Genomic DNA, 20,807 nt, shown 5'->3' on the forward strand with positions numbered 1-20,807 from the left:
TTTAGGATATATGGTTTTATTGGAACAACCTGAGCATAAGCTCAGGAGGGGCTCGCAGCCTGAACAACTTCTGTCTTAGTCGCAGCACAGAGCAAGCAGGTCTCTGTGTCTCCACCTTCCAGCCTGCTCCTAGCTCAGCGCTCTCACGTGATTCTTGGTTATTGTCCTACCTAGCACTTGGCTGAGGGCTCACCCATTTGTTCTATGGCACAGAGCAACTTCTTTGGGTATGCCCATCGCAGTGCTTAACTGGTCAGCCAGAAAACCCCATCACCTAGGCCAGTGGTGTCCAAAATCCGTTTCGGGGGCCTGCTGGTCAGTTTAATCTGAAATCCTAACCTCAACATCTTCAACCCTAAAAAAAGTTCAAGAAGTTCAATCCTAAAAAAAGGTTTCCCTTACACATTCCACCCCTTGCAAAACAGGATCCCAAGAATTGGAAGGGACTTGGGGCATCATCCAGGCTGAGCCCCCAAATTCCTAACAATACTATGCTGTTGCCCTTAGAAGGGCTTCCCTTATAAATCACAAGTTTGAATGTGGCACTGACTGTTGGGCGGCTTCCAACAAAGATTAAAAATACATTAAAATGCCACACATTAAAAAGTTCCCTGAACAGGGCTGCCTTCAGATGTCTTCTAAATGTCAGGTAGTTGTTTATTTCTTTGACATCTGATGGGAGGGCGTTGCACAGGGCGGGTGCCACTACCGAGAAGGCCCTCTGCCTGGTTCCCTGTAGCTTTGCTTCTCGCAATGAGGGAACCGCCAGAAGGCCCTTGGTGCTGGACCTCAGCGTCCAGGCAGAAAGCCAAAAGCCCAATAGCTGCCAAAAATAAGCCACGTTTGCCTCGCTCCCTGGAGGCACCACACCTGATTTTGGAAAATCCAGGTCATTGGGTAGCTTGGAAGGTTTTGTTTTTCAGCTGTGTAGGTCAGACATTTCGATGGCCTGCTGCTCTCCATTTAAGGCTGGAGGGGCTGTTACCTGGCAGGGTCACCAGCCACAATGAAGTACTGCTGAAGTCTTGGGCCAATTCACACATGCGTGTAAGCAGTGCAATGTTCAAGTGGCTGTTTGCAGCTCAACACCTGGTGGGTGGCAATCACCGGTGTTGCTTGGCTCTGGTTTCACACAATCTGCAAGCAATCTCCCGGTGCTCGAGTGTTAAGTCGTGTGTGAATATCCCATTACTCGTCCCCTGGGAAGGCGGCACAGCCGGGTGGATAATAGGAGGTCAGGATCAGCTGCGGACGTGCAGCCTGGGCTGCCTGCAGTTTTTTCTGGGTGATGCGATTTAGGGTCCACATTGTAAGTCTGGGAGGAGGAAGGAGGAGAAAAACCGCATCGTCAGAAAGGAGGCTCCCCCAAGAGGGAAAAGTCTGCTTGCAAATCTCTAGTGGGGTCATCCACTTGGCGAAGCTTTCAGGCAAAGAGGCTCATGGCTGCCAAAGCTGATGCCAACTGGCTAGTTTGACTGAGACCTGGAAGCCTCTAAGCTGACGCCAGAAACAGGGAACAGTTTCCTGGGGGGCCATTTTCTCTCCCCGGAGCACAGCAGAGACCTAGTTTCCTAGCAGCCTACAATCCATCCCTTCCAAGGCCTTCAGGTCCTAACCATAGCTGTCAACTTTTCCCTTTTCTTACGAAGAATCCTATTCGGAATAAGGGAATTTCCCTTTAAAAAAGGGAAACGTTGACAGCTATGGTCCTAACTCTCTCCCATAACCACTCCAGCTGTTTAGGACTTCTCTATATAGTGCTGAGGGACGCAGGTGGCACTGTGGGTTAAACCACAGAGCCTAGGACTTGCTGATCAGAAGGTCAGAGGTTTGAATCCCCGCGACGGGGTGAGTTCCCGTTGTTTGGTCCCTGCTCCTGCCAACCTAGCAGTTCGAAAGCACGTCAAAGTGCAAGTAGATAAATAGGTACCACTCCGGCAGAAAGGTAAATGGCATTTCCATGCACTGCTCTGGTTCGCCAGAAGTGGCTTAGGTTGGCAGGAGCAGAGACCGAGCAACGGGAGCTCACCCTGTCGCGGGGATTCGAACCGCCGACCTTCTGATTGGCAAGTCCTAGGCTCTGTGGTTTAACCCACAGTGCCACCCGCGTCCCTTATGAACTCTAAACAACATGCAGAAAAGCTGAAGATGGGAGAGGTTGGGCAAGGGAATACTTACGCCAGCCTCTGGAGTCTGCAGTGCTGCTTTGCCAGTGAGGCACACAGGTGCCTGACGCCCACATCTCCTAGGCTGTTCCCCCCTAAGCCCAGCTCCGCCAGGCTCTCGTGGGATTCCAGGACGGAGGCCAGATCCTCACACGCCCCGGCTGTGAGACCGCAAAGGTGCAACCTGCAAAGGAAGACAAAGGGGATTTGCGACACCTGGAAAGATGAAACTGAATGAAGAGAAAATATGTCCCACAGGCAAAATAACAAACTGGGACCTGAACGTCCCAAATGCCACACACAAGAAGAGTTTGGTTTAGTTATATTTTGGCTGATCTTTTTCAAATGTATACAGGAAGGTTATGCCCGTTTTAATTTGTTCAAATAGCTCAGTTGCTAGGGCACGAGACTTAATCGTGGGTTTGAGCCCCAGGTTGGGCAAACGATTCCTGCATTGCAGGGGGCTGGATCAGGCATGTCCAACACGTCAATCACGATCGACCTGTCAATCACAGGATTAGTTTTGGTCGATTTATTGAAGCCCAGCACGCTCCAAATGGCTCCTCAGAGAGAGAAAGGGCTGGTGGGGGGGGGGGGAGGGAGAGAGAGAGAAAGAAGCCTAGCGCTCCAACTGGCCTCTTAGATCTGTGCAAACTAATATAAAAATATAGTTTAACTTTTCTCACTTGTCCATCTAGTAACTATTTGGATCTGTCATGATGATATCCAAACAGAACTACTGTATCTGGGAAATAAATATCCCTTAATTAATTAATTAATTAACTAATTAACTAATTAAACAAACTTAAATGACTTTGGAGGGGTGGGAGAAGGGAACACTTGGTGAATAATGAGAATGGGAGAGTGTGGTAGATCACTGCCAGTTTTTGATACTGGGTAGTAGATCACAACCTACTTGAAGTTGGACTTGTCTGCGCTAGGTGGTCCTTGTGGTCCCTTAGGTAAAGGTAAAGGGACCCCTGACCATTAGGTCCAGTCGTGGCCGACTCTGGGGTTGCGACGCTCATCTCGCTTTATTGGCCAAGGGAGCCAGCGTACAGCTTCTGGGTCATGTGGCCAGCATGACTAAGCCGCTTCTGGCAAACCAGAGCAGCGCACGGAAACGCCATTTACCTTCCCGCCAGAGCGGTACCTATTTATCTACTTGCACTTTGACGTGCTTTCGAACTGCTAGGTCAGCAGGAGCAGGGACGGAGCAACGGGAGCTCACCCTGTCATGGGGATTCGAACCGCAGACCTTCTGATCGGCAAGCCCTAGGCTCTGTGGTTTAGACCACAGCACCACCCACATCCTTTGTGGTCCCTTACAACTCTACAATTCTACAATTCTATGAAATTTGTTACGTGCCGATCGGATTTTTGCAGGGCACAGTTGTGGAACGGCGAGAAGAGCTCTTGGAGGTGGGGGAATTAGCAGAGATGAAGAAGAAGCTACTTACGTGAGTTTTTGCAACCTGGATTGTGGGTGCTTCAGCCCCTCACACAGCTTCCTGATCCCCTCATCGCCCAGGTTGTTCTCTCCCAGATCCAGCTCAGAGAGAGACGGCTTGGATGCCAGGACCTCTGAAAGGGGCTCACATGCGCCAGCTGTCAGGTTACAGCAATGTAGCCTGCAGGAGATGGAGGTGGAAATGAGCTCCAGAAAGGGGCTTTGCAGCTGGGATAGGTGCTCGCAGCGCCAGGCTGGGATGTGACCGTAACCTTTTCCTCCCATCGTTCAGGAAGCACAAAGCTAATGAGAGGCTTGTGGGTTTCATGGTATGTGATCTCCTCTACCCTGAATACCCATGGGGGAGTTTTGGATATTGGCATTGAGTCTTACGAAGCCACGTGCCGCAGATAAATTCACAGGCAGCCATGTGATGTTGACATCCACATAACCATTGAAATTGTTTCTACATATTAAAGTGCTTCGGATAGGTTTTTTGAAATAACAAATGATCATGGTTTTCATCAACAAAATGGTGTCATTGTTTTTATTGCTGGTTGTTTCTGTTGTGAAATTGCTTTGTGATATTTTATGGGGAGCAATTCATAAACGGAATAAAATAAATGAAATAAGATTAACAGCGGGATGTGGATATCTCCGTCACAGGGCTACTTCCCCGACATCTGGTAGCCAGAGACATACTGTTTGCAGCAGCAGATGCCGCGATTTTGGTGATCAGAACGATGTGCTCATGAAAGCTACAAGTGGTTATGATCATTTGCTGTGAGCAGAGGAATCCCCATCCCAAATTTCACTTCCAGGTGTGAACTTACTGAGTATCTTGGCAGAAACTGAACACACACTCAGTCTCTTCATCTATAATATGGGGCTAATCATATCAAGCTCCCTGTCAGGGAATGGTCTGAAGACGAGGACTGGGGAATACATTCCATGGCAGACCAGCTTCTATCTGATGGAGATCTGGCGGGGACGTAGTCACGCGCTCCCCTTGTCCGTAGCATGTTCAGAAGCAGAGAGAGAGACAGGAGCTGAACAGCTTGGGGAGGAATTACCCAGTTACAAGATAATGACAACAGAACCGGAAGGGAGGGGGCAGATAGTTGTCTTGTTCTATTTCGTTAATTTTTGAGGACGTTTGTTTTTTAAGGAATGCTTTCTCTTTTATGCAAGCTCCTCTGGGGACCACTTTCACTGCATCCCATAGGAGTGGGTTTGTTATATTGTCTACATCATTTAACTTGAGGTAGTTTTGTAGAGTTTTTGTGAGACTCTCTCTAATTTGTTTGTTTGTAGTTAGGATGGGGCTGAAGGACCATGGTGGAGTGGTTTGTGTTCCCTCTCCTATTTTAACGGTGACTTCTACTGGGGCGTGATCTGTGATTTTAATGTTACCTATGTTTGTTGATTCCGCTAAGGAGATAGGGGGCAGATAGTTGAGACGTCACCTTTAAAGCCCTCGGTCCCGTATACCTGAAGGAGCGTCTCCACCCCCATCATCCAGCCCAGACACTGAGGTCCAGCGCCGAGGGCCTTCTGGCGGTTCCCTCCCTGCGAGAAGGGAGGTTACAGGGAACCAGGCAGAGGGCCTTCTCGGTGGTGGCACCCACCCTGTGGAACGCCTTCCCTTCAGATGTCAAGGAAATAAGCAACTATTTTACTTTTAAAAGACACCCTGTTTAGGGAAGTTTTTAATGTGTGACGCTGTATTGTTTTTGATATTTGGTTGGAAGCTGCCCAGAGTGGCTGGGGAGACCCAGTCAGATGGGCGGGGTATAAAGAATAAATTATTATTATTATTAAATTATTATTGAGCACCTGCTAGATCTGTATCCCATGTATTTGTAATACCACATGTTGCTGTTTAGTCATTTAGGTGTGTCCGACTCTTTGTGACCCCATGGACCAGAGCACGCCAGGTTACACACGTTACACACACGTTACACACCCATATATACAAAGAGCCACACACACACACACACACACACACACACACACAGAGCCATATATACAAAAAGCCACCACAAGATCCTGTGGCAATGAGTTCCATAGGACACAATGTAAGAGTGAGCACTTCCTTCTTGTTATTGCGGGCGAGGCAGGCAGAGGCACTGCAAAAACGTTCATGCTTTTGCGTTTCACATTCATCATTACCAGGAAGAGGTGCAACGATGGCTGCCAAGTTGGCTTTAAAAGGGGATGAAATAAATTCATAAAGCGTAAGGCTACCCTTGGCTACTGGGAATGATGCTATGTGCTGCCTCCAGCATCAAAGGAAGGGCGTGTCTGGGGTGTCTCTATTTTAATGCTGGAGAAGAGGGAGCCACGTACCGGAGCCTCTGTAGTTGACAGTGCGGATCGAGAAGCCCCTGGCATAAGTGGATCACTCCCAAATCGCCCAGTGGATTTTCACCCAGATCCAGACCGGTCAGACGCTGATTAGTCGCCACGACAGAGGAAAGATCTTGGCCTGCAGCAGATAGGAGCCCACAGCGGTTCAGCCTGGAGAAAACCGAAAGCAGGAGGATTAGGACAAAGGGCAAACGGTATCAGTATACATTAATTAATTTTATAATGAATGATTTTAGAATGTTGTTTATGCTGTACTTTTGTACTGTTTTATTGTTGTTAGCTGCCCTGAGCCTGGCTTCGGCTGGGGAGGGCAGGATATAAATAAAAATTATTATTATTATTATTATTATTATTATTATTATTATTATTATTATGTAAAATGTTCCCATTTAGTGATCCACAAGTCAATATAAACCTTAGGAAGTGGTCTTTGGTTTTCTGGTTTGATGGAGCAGGGAGCCTTCTCTCCTCGCAAGGGCCTCTGTTTTGGGGCAGCCAGCCATAGAATCATATGTTTGTAGAGTTGGAAGGGACCCTGGGGACCATCTAGCCGAGCCACCTGTGACGCAGGAATATGCACCTGACCCATACAGGGATCGAACCTGCAACCTTGGCGTTGTCAGCACCACGCTCTAACCAACTGAGCTATCCAGTCCTGGTTCATTTGTGAGGGGGAAAAGCTGCTAACAAAAACCACAAGCCCCATCTCTCTGACTTCAGCCAAAATAGTGGCTCACTGTAGCCTTGTAAAACAGTAGCCATTGCTTCCCGTCTCCCAAGCTTCTGCCACCTGAAGCAGTTGCCTCTGCTCAATGGTAGGGCCATCCTTCTAATTTGAGCCCTGGGTGGCTAAACTCACTGAGCCACGAGGTGAGCCCCTATTCTGGACAGAGGGCCACCCTACTTAAGTCCCACTGACCCAACAAGGATCACTGGTGGGTCTTTCAGATGCACTTACTGGATCTCCGAGGGCTTCAGCAGTCCTGGCAAGAGCTGGCGGAATGCTGTGGGCCCCAACTCGTAGCTAGAGAGCCGAAGCGAGCAGAGAGAGGGAGAAGCTGTTAGGCAAAATGAAAGAGCAGCAAAATCCAGCTTGGAGAAGAGCAGGTCTCGGAGGTCCAAGTCATGGACGTGCCTCAGGATGCTCTCGGCAAACTGAAGGTCCTCCGTCTCGTAGATGCAGTGGCAGAGCTCCAGGAGTTGCTCCCCTCTCCCAAAGGACTGACGTGTTGCTTCCTGGTCCACCCATCTCAGCATCTCCTGCCAGAGCCTGGCCCTGGATATCTGGCAGCCCCATGCTTCTTGCAGGAGGTCCATCCTCTTTGCGTTGGTGAGGCCAAAGAGGAAACGCACCAGCGTGAAAGAGTTGCCTCTGCACTCTTTCTTGTTTCCCAGTCCCTCGTTCAGGATCCTGAATGATGAGTCCCCATCTGTGCCCAGCAGATAGAACAAGGCTGCAAATAATTCCTGGAAACTTAAGTGAACAAAGCTGTAAGTTATCGCCGCATGGACCTCTTTACGGAGGACAGAAAGGGTTTCTGAGTCCGAACAGGCCATGCAATGTTCTTTCAACTCTTCTTCGCCAAAGCTCACCTTCTTATGGAGAACACCATCCTTGGCTAAGGAGCAGAGACCTTTCAAGTTGCTCAGCTTTGGGTTGCAACCCAAGAAGCTGAAGAGGAGCTGCAGGTGGATTTCTGTGATGGTCGCAGTCTCCTGGATAGCATTAAGGAGGTCCTTTTGGGGTTTCCGCCTGAAGGCGGTGCAGAAAATCCAGCACAGAGCAGGGAGGAAGCATAAGCTGAACAGAGTTTCATTCCTTCTCACGATTTCAAAGGCACGAGTGCCGTCTTCCTTGGCCTCAAAGAAGCGTTGGAAATATTCCTCCCTCTGAGCCGGTCTAAATCCCAACACTTCCACGAACCACGGAGACCTCAAGCATGGCAGTAGGGCCCCCAAAGCCATGGGCCTCGTGGCCACAATGAGATGGCACTTGGGAAGGAGCCTCCTCCTGAGTAGACCCATCACCAAAGACACGGCGGCCTGCTTTTTGTGGGGGTCGCTGCACGTGACGTCACCTGGAAGCCTGCTGGTCTCCAGCTCATCAAAGCCGTCAATGAGGATGAGGATGCTGTCTTGGTTCATGAAGGCATCCTCTGCTAGGAGAGTTCCTGGAGGGCAGCTGCTGAGTACCAGCTCAGCTACGGTCACGGGTCCCTTGCCATAGTTCACTGCTTTGCAGGAGATGTAAAAGACATGCTCGTACCTCTCCTGCCAGAACTTGCCAGATGCCCAGTCCAGCATTATCTTCCGCAGGGCTGTGGTCTTCCCCACCCCAGTGGGACCAAGCAGCACAATGGTTCTGGAGCTTTCCCCCTGAGCGTCTGGACCAAACAAATTCTCCATGCTGACTTCTTCCGGCCCGTCTCCTTGGTGAACCTCCAACTCCCGTCGCTTCCTCTCCATGTCTGCAACCTTGTGGGTTCCCTGTTGAGGATCCCATTTCCTGCAGAAAAGCAACTCTGTGTATCTTTGGGGGAGGTTCACCACTTGGCCGGAAGAAGGGGAGTCACATTCAGGAATGCCCCCGAAGCTCTCTTGGATACAGCTTTTATATTTCTTCCTGCGATCTAATGTAATCACACAATGAGAGGGGTGTCAGGGGAGGGGCCACAGCATGGGGAAATAAGTTGTTTTATTAGCAAGTGCCATCTTTTTCTATTTTTTTATTTATTGGTTTTCACATATTACAATACAATACAGATGTACCAAAGCCAACACCATTTCCTCCCCATCCCCCCGTACATTTACATTTATATTTCCTCAATCCATCATATTATTCTTTTCTCCTTCCTCCCACTTCCCTCCACCCCCACTCAATTTCCTCCACATTATACAATTTACAATAACCTTTGCATTCTACAATCTTCTCAAATCATCTATATGTTCTTATTATCTTTCTGTTATGTACTGAGTTGAATAGGATCCAAACTGCAGCAGTCTGATTGGTCCTAGAACAATAGGATCCAAAAGGCAGCAGTCTGATTGGTCCTAGAACAATGCAGCAGTATGATTGGTTGGCAGGAACCACCTAATCATGCTCCAGATAGAAGTGAATCCACAACCTGATTGGCTTACAGTAGAATTCCGGAATTAGCCAATCATGTGCAGATGATATATGATATATAAAGCAGATACTTTGAGGGGACATTCATTCATTCCTCCTCACCACTATGAGCTGAATAAAGAGCATGAAATCACTGTGCAACTCTGAGTATATTTCACTTTCCTTGCTAATTTTTCTTCCATCCAGTACTTCACATTTTAAACTAGGCATATTAGCGTGTCTTTTTTTTTTTTTGAGCAATATTTTGCCATATAGTCATCAAAACAGTTCCACTCCTTTTTTAATTTTTGATTCAACTGGTTTCTTATTACAGCAGTTAATTTTGCCAAAATTAAATGTTCATTTAGTTTACAAATCCATTCCTCCTTTGTGGGTATAGTTTGTGACTTCCACCTAGCAGCAATCACTATTCTAGCGGCTGTACTTGCATATAGAAAAATATCTCTTCATCTATCAATCCAAGGAGATATGGCTCTGGTTTCTTTGTTATTGATATTTTCAACATCTTCTTTAGTTCTTCATGTACTACTACCCAAAATTTCTTAATTTCCTCACACCTCCACCACATATGTATGGTTGTTCCTATTTCTCCACTCTTTCTCTATTTCTGTCTATAAGACGCTCCCATGTATAAGACCCCCCCTATTTTGGGGGGCTCAATTTTAAGAAAATGAGGGGAGATGGCCCAAAGTTGTTGAACATTTCACCCCATTCAACCTTAGTAAGCAGAGTGCAAGTCTCTTACCGTTCCGTTTCCATTTCTGGAGCCTGGTGGCCGAATCCCGCAAGCTGACCGCCTTGAGGACGGCCACGGCCACTTCCCAGGCCCCATCCTGGCCATAGGCATCCAAGAGGAGCCAGACAGTATCCATTGTGTCTGCGCTTTCCAGTTTGTTCCGGGGGATTTTGGCTCTGCCCTCCATCTTCAGGAAGCAGATCTTGTTCTTGAACCTCTTGAAGTTCTCCTCAGAGAGGTTGTCCAGGGCAAAGAGGAGGGCATCTTCCAGGGGTTCTCCCGAATCTTCCATTTCAAGTCAAGACGTGTCTGTAAATGGGAAGCGGGGGGGGGGGGAGAGACTGAGTTAGACTGCCTTTGCTCCTGGGCTTGCTATCTCACTGCGCACACACAAAAAGCAAAAACCTTATCCAGAAACGGAAACCTCCTTGTGGCAACTTTCGTTTTTCATTCTGCTAATCATCAACTAAAGGAACAGGCCACCGTTAAACATTAAAACAGCCACAAGAGGCTCCCTTAATGTAACTAAGAATCGAGACCCAACACTGAACAAAGTACAAAAAAGGCTTTATCAATTAGCTTTTGAAGTTTCAGATATATTTAACTTATTTTTATTTTTTTTTTAAATATTTTTTATTGCTTTGTTTTCCAGGGTCAAAACACAACACCGATACATCATCAATAACACAACAAAAGCTTTTTTTTTTTTTTTTTACAAAGTAAAGAGCACTTTTTCAGATCCTTTTTCAACATCAACTGGACTTCCCCACATCCTCCATCCCTGCTTTCTTTACAATAAAAATCAACAGCAAATTAAAACCTTGTTTCATGTGTATTTGTATTTTCATCTAATTATTTACTCTAAAAGTTAAACTTTTCTCAAACATAACTTAGTTTCAATCATTTCCGAATCTCAATACTGAAGCTTGTTTTTCTCAAAACTTAGCAAATTCTCAACATTCATATAACTTAAAATGTTTTTGTAAATAGTCCTTAAATTTTTTCCAGTCCTCTTCCACTGCTTCTTCTCCCTGGTCTCGGATTCTGCCGGTCATTTCAGCCAATTCCATGTAGTCCATCAGTTGCGTGTGCCATTCTTCCAGTGTGGGTAACTCCTGTGCCTTCCAGTATTTGGCTATAAGGATTCTTGCTGCTGTAGTTGCATATAAAAAGAAAGTTCTATCTTTCTTTAGCACTCTCTGGCCCACAATGCCCAGGAGGAAGGCTTCTGGTTTCTTATGAAAGGTATACTTAAATACCTTTTTCAACTCGTTATAAATCATTTCCCAAAAGGCCTTCACCCTCGGGCATGTCCACCAGAGGTGAAAGAATGTTCCTTCAGCCTCCTTACATTTCCAACATTTATTATCAGACAAATGATATATCTTTGCAAGTTTGACTGGGGTCATGTACCACCTGTACATCATTTTCATAATATTTTCTTTTAAGGCACTACATGCCGTAAATTTCATACCGGTGGTCCATAACCTTTCCCAGTCTTCAAACATAATGTTGTATCCAATATCTTGTGCCCATTTTATCATGGCTGATTTAACTGTCTCATCTTGAGTATTCCATTTAAGCAACAAGTTATACATTCTTGAAAGCACTTTCGTCTTAGGTTCAAGTAGTTCTGACTCTAATTTTGATTTTTCCACCTGGAAACCAATTTTTTTGTCCTTTTTAAAGATCTCTAAAATTTGGGCGTAATGAAACCAGTCTCGCACCTTTCCTTTCAATTTTTCAAAGCTCTGCAACCTCCAAGTGTCCCCTACTTTTTCTATTATTTCACAGTATTTTGCCCAGCCACCCCCCATATTAAGTATTTTTGTGGCTTTAGCCTCTATTGGTGACAGCCACCTCGGAGTTTTGTTTTCGAGTAAGTCCTTGTATTTAATCCAGACAATAAACAAAGATTTCCTGACAATATGGTTTTTAAATAACTTATGAGACTTTACCTTGTCGTACCACAAATATGCATGCCATCCAAAAGCATTGTTGAACCCTTCCAGATCTAGGACATCAGTGTTTTCTAGCAAAAACCAATCTTTCATCCAGCAGAGGGATGCAGCTTCATAGTACAACCTTAAGTCCGGCAGGGCAAATCCCCCTCTTTCCTTTGCATCTGTTAATATTTTAAATTTTATTCGGGGCTTTTTGCCCTGCCAGACAAACTTCATAATGTCCCTCTGCCACTTTCCAAAACACTCCACCCTGTCCACGATCTGCAGGGCCTGAAACAGAAACAGCATTCTTGGCAATACATTCATCTTAACTGCTGCAATTCTTCCCAACAAGGAAAGTTTCAGTCTTGACCAGATTTCTAAGTCCTTTTTAATTTCAGACCAACATTTTTCATAATTATCTTTAAACAAGTTCAAATTTTTTCCAGTCAAATTAACCCCCAGGTATTTCACTTTTTTAACCACATTTAGCTCCATTTCCTTCTGAAACCCCTCTATTTCTAAAGGTGTCAAGTTTTTCACCAAAACCTTAGTTTTTTGTTTATTTAGCTTGAATCCCGCCACCCGACCAAACTCAGAGATTAGTTCTAAGGCTCTTTTTGTACTGGGTTCTGGCTCCTGTAATGTCAAAACCAAATCATCTGCAAAGGCCTTCAGTTTATATTGTTTTCCTCCGACCTGTATTCCTTCCACCCGCTGGTCCTTCCTAATCAAGTTCAGCAACACCTCCAGGACAGAAATAAATAGCAAGGGTGATAGGGGGCACCCCTGTCGTGTTCCTTTTTCAATTTTAAACTCCTCTGTCACCACATTATTTACTATCAATTTAGCTTTTTGTTCTGAATAAATTGCTTCAATACCATTTTGAAACGCCCTTCCCACTCCCATCCCTTCCAAATTTTTCTTCATAAATTTCCAAGATATGTTGTCAAAGGCCTTCTCCGCATCTATAAATATCAAAACTGCTTTCGTATTCAAGTTTGTCTGTAGTGGTTCCAGGACATCCACAATGTTCCTAGTGTTGTCAGACAAATGTCTGCCGGGGAGGAAGCCTGCTTGGTCTTTATGAATTACTTCATTTAAAACTTTTTTCAATCTATTTGCCAAAATATCAGCAAAAATCTTGTAATCCACGTTTAGGAGTGAGATAGGACGATAGTTCTTAAGTTGAGTCTTTTCAGATTCCAATTTTGGTATCAAAGTAATGAATGCCTCTTTCCACGATTCTGGTGCCCCCTTCCCCTCCATAATTTGGTTGCATACCTCCATCAATGGTTGAGTCAAGTATTCCTTCAATGTCTTGTAATACTTGGAGGTAAGTCCATCTGGGCCCGGGGATTTGCCTAATTGCATGTTCTGAATGGAACTTTCAATTTCCTGTTGTGTTATTTTATAGTTCAGGGCTGTTTGTTTATCTTGTGTTAGTTTTTCCAGGCCGTAGCTTTTTAAAAATTTATTTATCTCAGTCTCAACTTGGGGTCCTTGGGTATACAATTTTTTAAAATATTTCTGGAAACACTTTCTAATTTCCTCTGGTTTCTGAATACATTCTCCTTCAACCTCTAGATTGGTAACAAAGTTCAATTTTTGTCTCCTTTTCAGCTGCCATGAAAGCAGCTTCCCACATTTATTTGCCGATTCAAATGATCTTTGTCTCATCTGTTTAATTTTCCATTCAACTTCTTGATTTATCAGTTTCGCATATTGTGCTTGATGGAATTTTATTTCTCTTAAAACTTCTTTTGATTTTGGGTTAAGTCTCAACCTTCTCTCCCCGTCCTTTATCTTTTCCAAAATCTTGTCCTTTTTACCATTCCAGAGTTTTTTCCTAATAGTGTTCTGTTGTATCAGAAACCCTCTCATAACAGCTTTACTTGCGTCCCAGATTGTTTTCTTTTCCGCCGAAGTGTTCAAGTTTATTTCGAAATAGTCTTTCATCGTTTTTTGGGCCTTCTTTACAATCTCCTGATCTCTAAACAAAGAGTCATTCATTCTCCATCTGAAGGATCCAGCTGGTGTGAGTCTCAAATCCATTTTCAAGGCGTTATGGTCGGAGCAAGTTTTGGGGCAGATTTCAATTTTTTTGGTCTTAGGTGCCAGTCCTCTAGATATCCAGATTTGGTCGATTCGTGTCCAAGATAGGTGGGCCTCAGAAAAGAATGTTCCCTCTTTACCTAGAGGGTTCTTTACCCTCCAAATGTCAATCAAGTCCATATTGTCTGTAAGTTCAAAAAAAGTCTTTGGTAGTCTGCCATCTTTAGTCAAGTTTTGGTTTTGTGACTTGTCCATGTGTGTGGAGACAACCCCATTCATATCTCCCATCAGAATGATGTTATTATAGTCAACATGGTCCAGCATTGTCTCATGCAGCTTCTTGTAAAATTCTGATTTCCCCTCGTTCGGTGCGTAAATTCCTACTATCAGAAATTTTTCTCCTTGTGTTTGTATTTCAATCGCCAGAATTCTTCCTTGTTCATCTTTGAACACAAATTTTGGTGCTAGGCTCTCCTTAGCATATATCACTACTCCTCTTTTCTTGACTTTGTCTGATGAAATAAATTCTTGGCCTAGTCTCTTGTTAATTAATACTCTTCTGTGGAGCCTAGTCACATGAGTTTCTTGAAGACAAATGACGTCTAGTTGTTCTTTCCTCAATATGTGAAAAATCCTTTTCCTTTTTTCAGGGGAATTTGCACCATGAATGTTCCAACTAAAGAGCTGCAGAGACATCCTGGATCAGTTTGTCAGCCAATAGGGTTGTCTCCCTTGTCGTCTATTCCTGGTGGTGGATCTTTTTGACCAGGCAAGGGGGGTGGCCAGGTACCTGCTGTTCCTTTCCGAAGGTCCTCCCCGTGATCGTTCAGGAACTTTTCTTGCTCCTCCGCTGTTCTAATTCTTACCTTCTTCTCTTTCCAGTTAAAAGATAGGCCTTGGGGGAATTCCCACCTGTAAGGAATTGTGTTGTTTCTGAGTAATCTTGCCAGATCTTTATATGTAGTTCTTAAGTCCAGCAGCTGTTTTGGTATGTCTCTGAAGATTTCTGCTGTCTTTCCCTGTATCACCAATGAATTTTTGAAATGTAGACCGAGTATATTATCTTTTTCTTGCTTAGATCTCAATATGACCAAGCAATCTCTTGGTTTATCCTTTTTGGCCACTCTTCCCAGTCTAAAGGCGGTGACAATTTTAAAGTCCTTCTCTTCTGCCAAACCCCAGAACTTGGATATTTCTGCAGTCAAAAAGCTGATCAGATCTTCCTTTTCTAATTCTGGGATATTTCTAAACCTAAGATTGCTTTCTTTGCTTTTCAGCTCCGCCATAGACAGGTAGGCCTGCTGTTCAGTAACTTGTCTACTCAGTGGTCTTACTTCTCCTCTTAGTTCCTCTATCCTTTTTGTATTTTGGTCTGCTTTTGCACTTGCTTCCTCGGCTAGTTTACGACTCTCTGTTGAAGTCTTTTCAATATTTCCTATCGCCTGTGTGTTTTGAGCAACTTGGTCTGTCAATTTATTAATTGTAGCTGTCACCTGATCAAATTTAGCCGCTTGTTCATCAGCTTTTTTGTTTAAAGCTGCCAGTTGGTCCAATATTTCTTTAGAGATGGGGTCTAGCCCTCCTGCAGCCATATCTTCCAAAACTGGCTGTTTAGATTGTCCTTCTTGCAGACCCGTCACAATTGGGACCGATGACCTACGATGCTGCACAGGCAAAGTTAATTGCAATAGTTCAGCTTGTTTTGCTTTTTTGCCAGCCCTTGTTTTTCCTGCACCACTCATTCCACAGCTGTCTATGTTCCAAGGTCAAATTGTAAATCCCATGGGAAAGGCAATCCAGAAAGTAAACATCCAGACACAAAAAAATTCCAAAACAACCAGCAGTTCTCAGAGACTTATAGTTCTACAATCCAGCAGGGGGAGCACCCCAGAAGTTAGAGAGGAAAGATGAAAATTTTCCTTTAAGTTCCCAAGTAAGGTAAATCCAAAACAGAGGGGGGGAACCCTCTAAATTCCCTTTAATCTGCAGAGTATAAAAGATCCTTGCAAAGGTGCTTGCAACAGTTCCTTTCTTATAACTTGCAAAATAGCCCACTGAAACTTTGTATCCCTATACACAGTCACCACAGTCTGATGTTACTTTGTATCCAGCCAGCCCGAGAGCTGGGTCTCTTAACATTTATAATCCACAAAAGAGAAAGAGGAATAACCCAGACTCTGTCCACTTATAGTACAGTCTTAATTTGTCTTTAACTTTTGGCAGTCGTTTCCGAATTTGCAGGGTAAATTCCAGGTTCTTTTTAACTCCTTTCCATGCTTCCGTTTTGAAAAGACTTTGCTCAGCACTTTAAACAGGGACGGAAGACTGACTTCCTTTTTAGCATCTCCCGCTTTCAGCCGAAATTCACAATTTTACTGCTCAAATAAAGTCTCAAATCTCTTACTCACGAGTATGTTGTTTCCAATCAAATGTTCAAAGAAGAAAGGTCAGCGCTCATCAGCAGCAGCCGCGCGGCTTCACTTCCGCGGAAAGAGCGATGGATTCACAGCACCGCTACCCCCTCCACGTTCCGGAGCCCCTTACGGGGTCCCTTCTGCGTTTCCGAGGTAGCTCCTGGTGCCCGCCGAATCCCACGGCCACGGGCTCACTCTACCCGTGGATTTTCTAAATGGGTCGTCGCTGTGCCGTAGCGCACGACCCTTTTCCGCGGAGCCCCTCTTCAGCAGCTGAAGAGGACCGCCATTGCCGTTTCGCGCCGCCTCCGGAAGTCAGATATATTTAACTTATTTATTCTTTTATTACATCTCTATCCTGCCAGTGGCGTAGCGTGGGTAGTCAGCACCCGGGGCAAGGCAAGTAATTTGCGCCCCCTAACCCGGGGCAAGGCAAGTAATTTGCGCCCCCTAACCCCTAACTATGGTCATTAATACTGACGGCTCTACTCTGGGGCAAACGGGTGGGCGGGCCCCGTCGGGGCGGGTGGGCAGCGTGGCGCTTGGTGCCGAAGCCTCCGCCCGCAGCACCCCATCGGGAGACCTGGCCGGAAGGAGCCTCGAGCCGGCTGTCGGACGCGGCTGAAGCAGCCAGGGCGGCATGGCAGGCGGCGGTGGCTCCCCGGCAACTCCATGCGGCCAGCCCTGCGCGCTGGCCGAGCCCCGCAGGCGAACGCTGCCCGTCGGTGAGGAGGGGCTGCCTGGCGCGCCTTCCGCAGCGAGCGCTGAGAGCCGCTGCCATGGGGCTCTGGGCGATTCCGGAGGCAGCGAGCGCGCCCCCCCCGGAAGTTGCGCCCGGTGCGGCCGGCACCCCTGGCACCCCCCACGCTATGCCACTGTATCCTGCCTTTCCTTTATTATATATAATAAATGTTCATAACTGCATATATAAACCACATGTCTGAAACCCCACAGGAAAAGCCCTGAAACCATTTTGGCCCTCCCAAATTGACCTCAAATATTTCTTTGCAAGGTCGAAGGAAAATGGAAAAGCCTCCCCATTGTCTTTTTGTTCACAAATCCTGTCTTAAGGGTATGTCTGTCTGTGTTTGAATAGGGTGAGCCTGTGACCTGGCTCAGGAACTAAGTATTTTTCATTAGAAAAGACTGGCCAGGCTCCCCAGGCAATCCATTCAAGTGACCATTAACAGGTAACCTGCCAGACAGGAGATAAACAATGCACTCAGATTTCTGTTGTAGACCGCCCTTTCTGTGATGTGGGTATGATGTTTCTGGGGGTGGTCTTGGACTCCAGGGCGGGCAATTTAAAATGTCTATATAAGGGTGGGCACACCTTGGTTCTGGGTCCTCCTCCTTTCCTGCGTGTGAGGGGAGCACCCTGTTGCAACAGTTCAATAAAGATCAGGCTTACGAGCTGCTTTGCTTCTCAATATTCACTGTTTGGCCTGTTATTTTCTCCGACCGATGGAGAACCTACAACGGACTCTATAAGGGCTCTTGTGTCCCCCATAAGGGAATAAGGGTAGATTTTTATTACACCTGCAAGGAGCTGAAGGTACATGCATGGGTCTCTCTCTCCCCCCCCCCTTATTTACGCTCCCTAAATTTTGTGAAGTAGGTCAGGATGAAAGGAGGTGAATGGCCTAAGATCACCCACTGGGCTTAATGGATGAGTGGGGATTTGAACCCATATCCACCAGGCCCTTGATTCCTTACCACATATTAAAACCACCTGTGTACAGTTCTTAAGAAAATATATAATTTGTTGCCTTCAGATAATAATTTCAGCCCCCTGTTTATGTGAGCAGATGATGCAATTAACAGAGATCTCTGCAGGCTCATTTGGGTTTTGAGTAAGTATCTGCAGGCTTATAGGCAACCTGTATGCAATCAGTTTAGTTTGTTTTCAAATGTTGAATATTCATGCGTGTCTGGTCTTTGTTTTTATAGCTCCCAAAGAAGGCATTTAAATAACAGTTGGACAAAATGTGCAAGGCTGTTTTGAAAACGAAATTTGTTTTTCTTTACAATTTAGTCTCAGAATAAAATCCACAAGAGGGTTGGGCTTAGAGGAAAACACCAAATAAAAACAAATGTATTCAAACCCAGTTACAATGTATTTATAGGTCACTTTGTGGGCTTGCTCCATTTTTAAAAAGGCATTTGACTCCAGAACTTTAAAGATCTGTGTTTTCTGGTATGTTTTGTATGGAATTGTTTCAACTGAGCTGTTTTTTCTGATCACCACCAATTGTGAAAACGGCAAAGCGGTGAAAAACGGCTGCCTGAGCCCATCTTATTTTTATATGATATATATTTCTGAAACCTGAAACCCACATTCTACTCATGTAAAAACACCAGGCAAGCCCCACAAATAACCCAGAGAGGCATTTTAAATAAAAGGGCACATTCTACTTATGTAAAAACACACTGATTCCCAGACCGTCCGTGGGCCAGATTTAGAAGGCGATTGGGCCGGATCCGGCCCCCAGGCCTTAGTTTGACTAAAGGTAAAGGTAAAGGTACCCCTGCCCGTACGGGCCAGTCTTGCCAGACTCTAGGGTTGTGCGCTCATCTCACTCTATAGGCCGGGAGCCAGCGCTGTCCGCAGACACTTCCGGGTCACGTGGCCAGCGTGACAAGCTGCATCTGGCGAGCCAGCGCAGCACACGGAAACGCCGTTTACCTTCCCGCTAGTAAGCGGTCCCTATTTATCTACTTGCACCCGGGGGTGCTTTCGAACTGCTAGGTTGGCAGGCGCTGGGTCCGAGCAACGGGAGCGCACCCCGCCACGGGGATTCGAACCGCCGACCTTTCGATCGGCAAGTCCTAGGCGCTGAGGCTTTAACCCACAGCGCCACTCGCGTCCCTTAGTTTGACTACCCATGCTCTAAAGGCTCTGAGGACTCAAGCTCCCTTGAGACAAGGAAGGCACTGGTGATGGAGGAAGGTTTCTCCTTACTGATGGCACCGGATCGCACAAATCACTGGCCCCATCCCCCAAGTCATCCCCCTCTTCCTCTGCTCACACCTCCCCACTCGCTCCTCAGGCTCCTTGATGCCTAGAAATCATCACCTCCTTTCCCCCACAGAAGCATTGCAGCGCAAAAACATGTGGTTTCTTTCCGAAGCCAAACAGGGATTTCCCCTTAAAAACAAGTCTGCATTCCTGTTCTCGTCGTTCCTCTTCTCTGCGCACTCTCTCTTCTGCCGTTATGAGCCGTCCCCAAAACATTTGCCAAGTCCAAAATGAGAAGCACACTTGCCCACGGTTCACATGGCACGGCACACTCCTGGCTCAAGCCTCGCTAAGGTGAATGGGAGTTGCACCCCAAGGTGTCCTCGGACACCTCTGGGTGAGGGTTAAGCAGGGAAAAAATAACCTCCTGTCACAGAGATCAGATCTCCTCCTGTGCCACCCTTGGCAGCACCCAAATCCACTGACTGATGAGTCACCTTTATGCAATACCATTAATAAGAACGCCAGCCCGTCCCTTGTGGTTAAAAAAAGACCACACTGACCTTGTTTTTTTGAGGAAGGAAGGCCACAGAGTTTTAACAATGCACAGCGATGGAAGTTCCTCAGAGCTCAGAGCAGACTGTCTGGCAGCTCTCACAGAACGAAGCGAAAGCAAAATCCAACCCTCCGCTCCCCCTCCATGGCCCCAAGCTCTGGCAGCGTCGCTTATGATGCAAAAGTCACGCGAAAGGCTTGCTGCAGAAAGACCCACATGCAACCATTTCCCCTCCTCTGGCAGCAATGCCCCAATGTTTTTCCTTGGAGTTTTTTAAAGGCTGGATAGCAATCCGTCATGTAGGTTATAGCTGAGATTCCTGCATTGCAGCAGGTTGGACTAGAGCAGGGGTCTGCAACCTGCGGCTCTGGAGCCACATGTGGCTCTTTTACACCTTTGCCGCGGCTCCGGGGCGGATACTAGCGAGGGGAGGAGGCGCATTGTGCGCCCCGACACTCCCCACTGTGGTGGGCGCTGTACTGGCTGTGACGTCGCATGGGGGTGGTGCATGCGTTAGTCACGCACTGTCCCGACGTCACCTTCCCGCCCGCTGTCAGATCGGACATTAAGGTAAGAAACAATATACCGTATTTTTCACACCATAGGGCGCACCGGACCATAGGGCGCACCCAGTTTTTTGGGGGGGAAATAAAGGGGGGGAAATTATTTTCCCCCCCAGGCGCGGGGCTGGGGCGGGGGAAGCTCGAGCTTCCCCCGACCCCAGCCCCCAAACAGGCAGCTCTCTGCAAGCCGTGGGAGCGCTCCCGCTGCTTGCGGAGAGGTCCGCAAAGCCTGGGCGCGCTGATCTCAGCGCGCGCAGGCTTTGGCATGCAGGCAACTCTCCGCAAGCAGCGGGAGCCCAGCGCTGGGCTCCCGCTGCTTGCGGAGAGGTGTGCGAAGCCTGGAGAGCGTGAGGGGTTGGTGCGCACCGACCCCTCTCACTCTCCAGGCTTCAGCGAAAGCCTGCATTCGCACCATAGGACGCACACACATTTCCCCTTCATTTTTGGAGGGGAAAAAGTGCGTCCTATG

The 20,807-nt window shown here is 46.6% G+C and overlaps 1 protein-coding gene and 1 non-coding gene across 2 annotated transcripts; both read right to left on the reverse strand.

The window, feature by feature from the left end:
- Positions 1-20,223, reverse strand: LOC114606682 (NACHT, LRR and PYD domains-containing protein 3-like). The gene is made up of 7 exons (XM_028749145.2): positions 19,783-20,223; positions 9,858-10,157; positions 6,944-8,615; positions 5,965-6,135; positions 3,626-3,796; positions 2,179-2,349; positions 1-1,315 (listed from the first exon to the last, which is right to left on the reverse strand). Exons 2-7 carry the CDS (start codon positions 10,138-10,140, stop codon positions 1,189-1,191), a joined length of 2,595 nt encoding a protein of 864 aa, XP_028604978.2. The 5' UTR covers positions 10,141-10,157; positions 19,783-20,223; the 3' UTR covers positions 1-1,188.
- TRNAV-GAC (transfer RNA valine (anticodon GAC)) lies at positions 6,567-6,640 on the reverse strand. The gene has a single exon. It is a non-coding gene; the product is annotated as a tRNA-Val (tRNA).
- Positions 20,224-20,807: the final 584 nt, after the last annotated feature.

This window comes from Podarcis muralis, chromosome 11, assembly GCF_964188315.1.
Source record: "Podarcis muralis chromosome 11, rPodMur119.hap1.1, whole genome shotgun sequence".
Lineage (NCBI taxonomy): Eukaryota > Metazoa > Chordata > Lepidosauria > Squamata > Lacertidae > Podarcis > Podarcis muralis.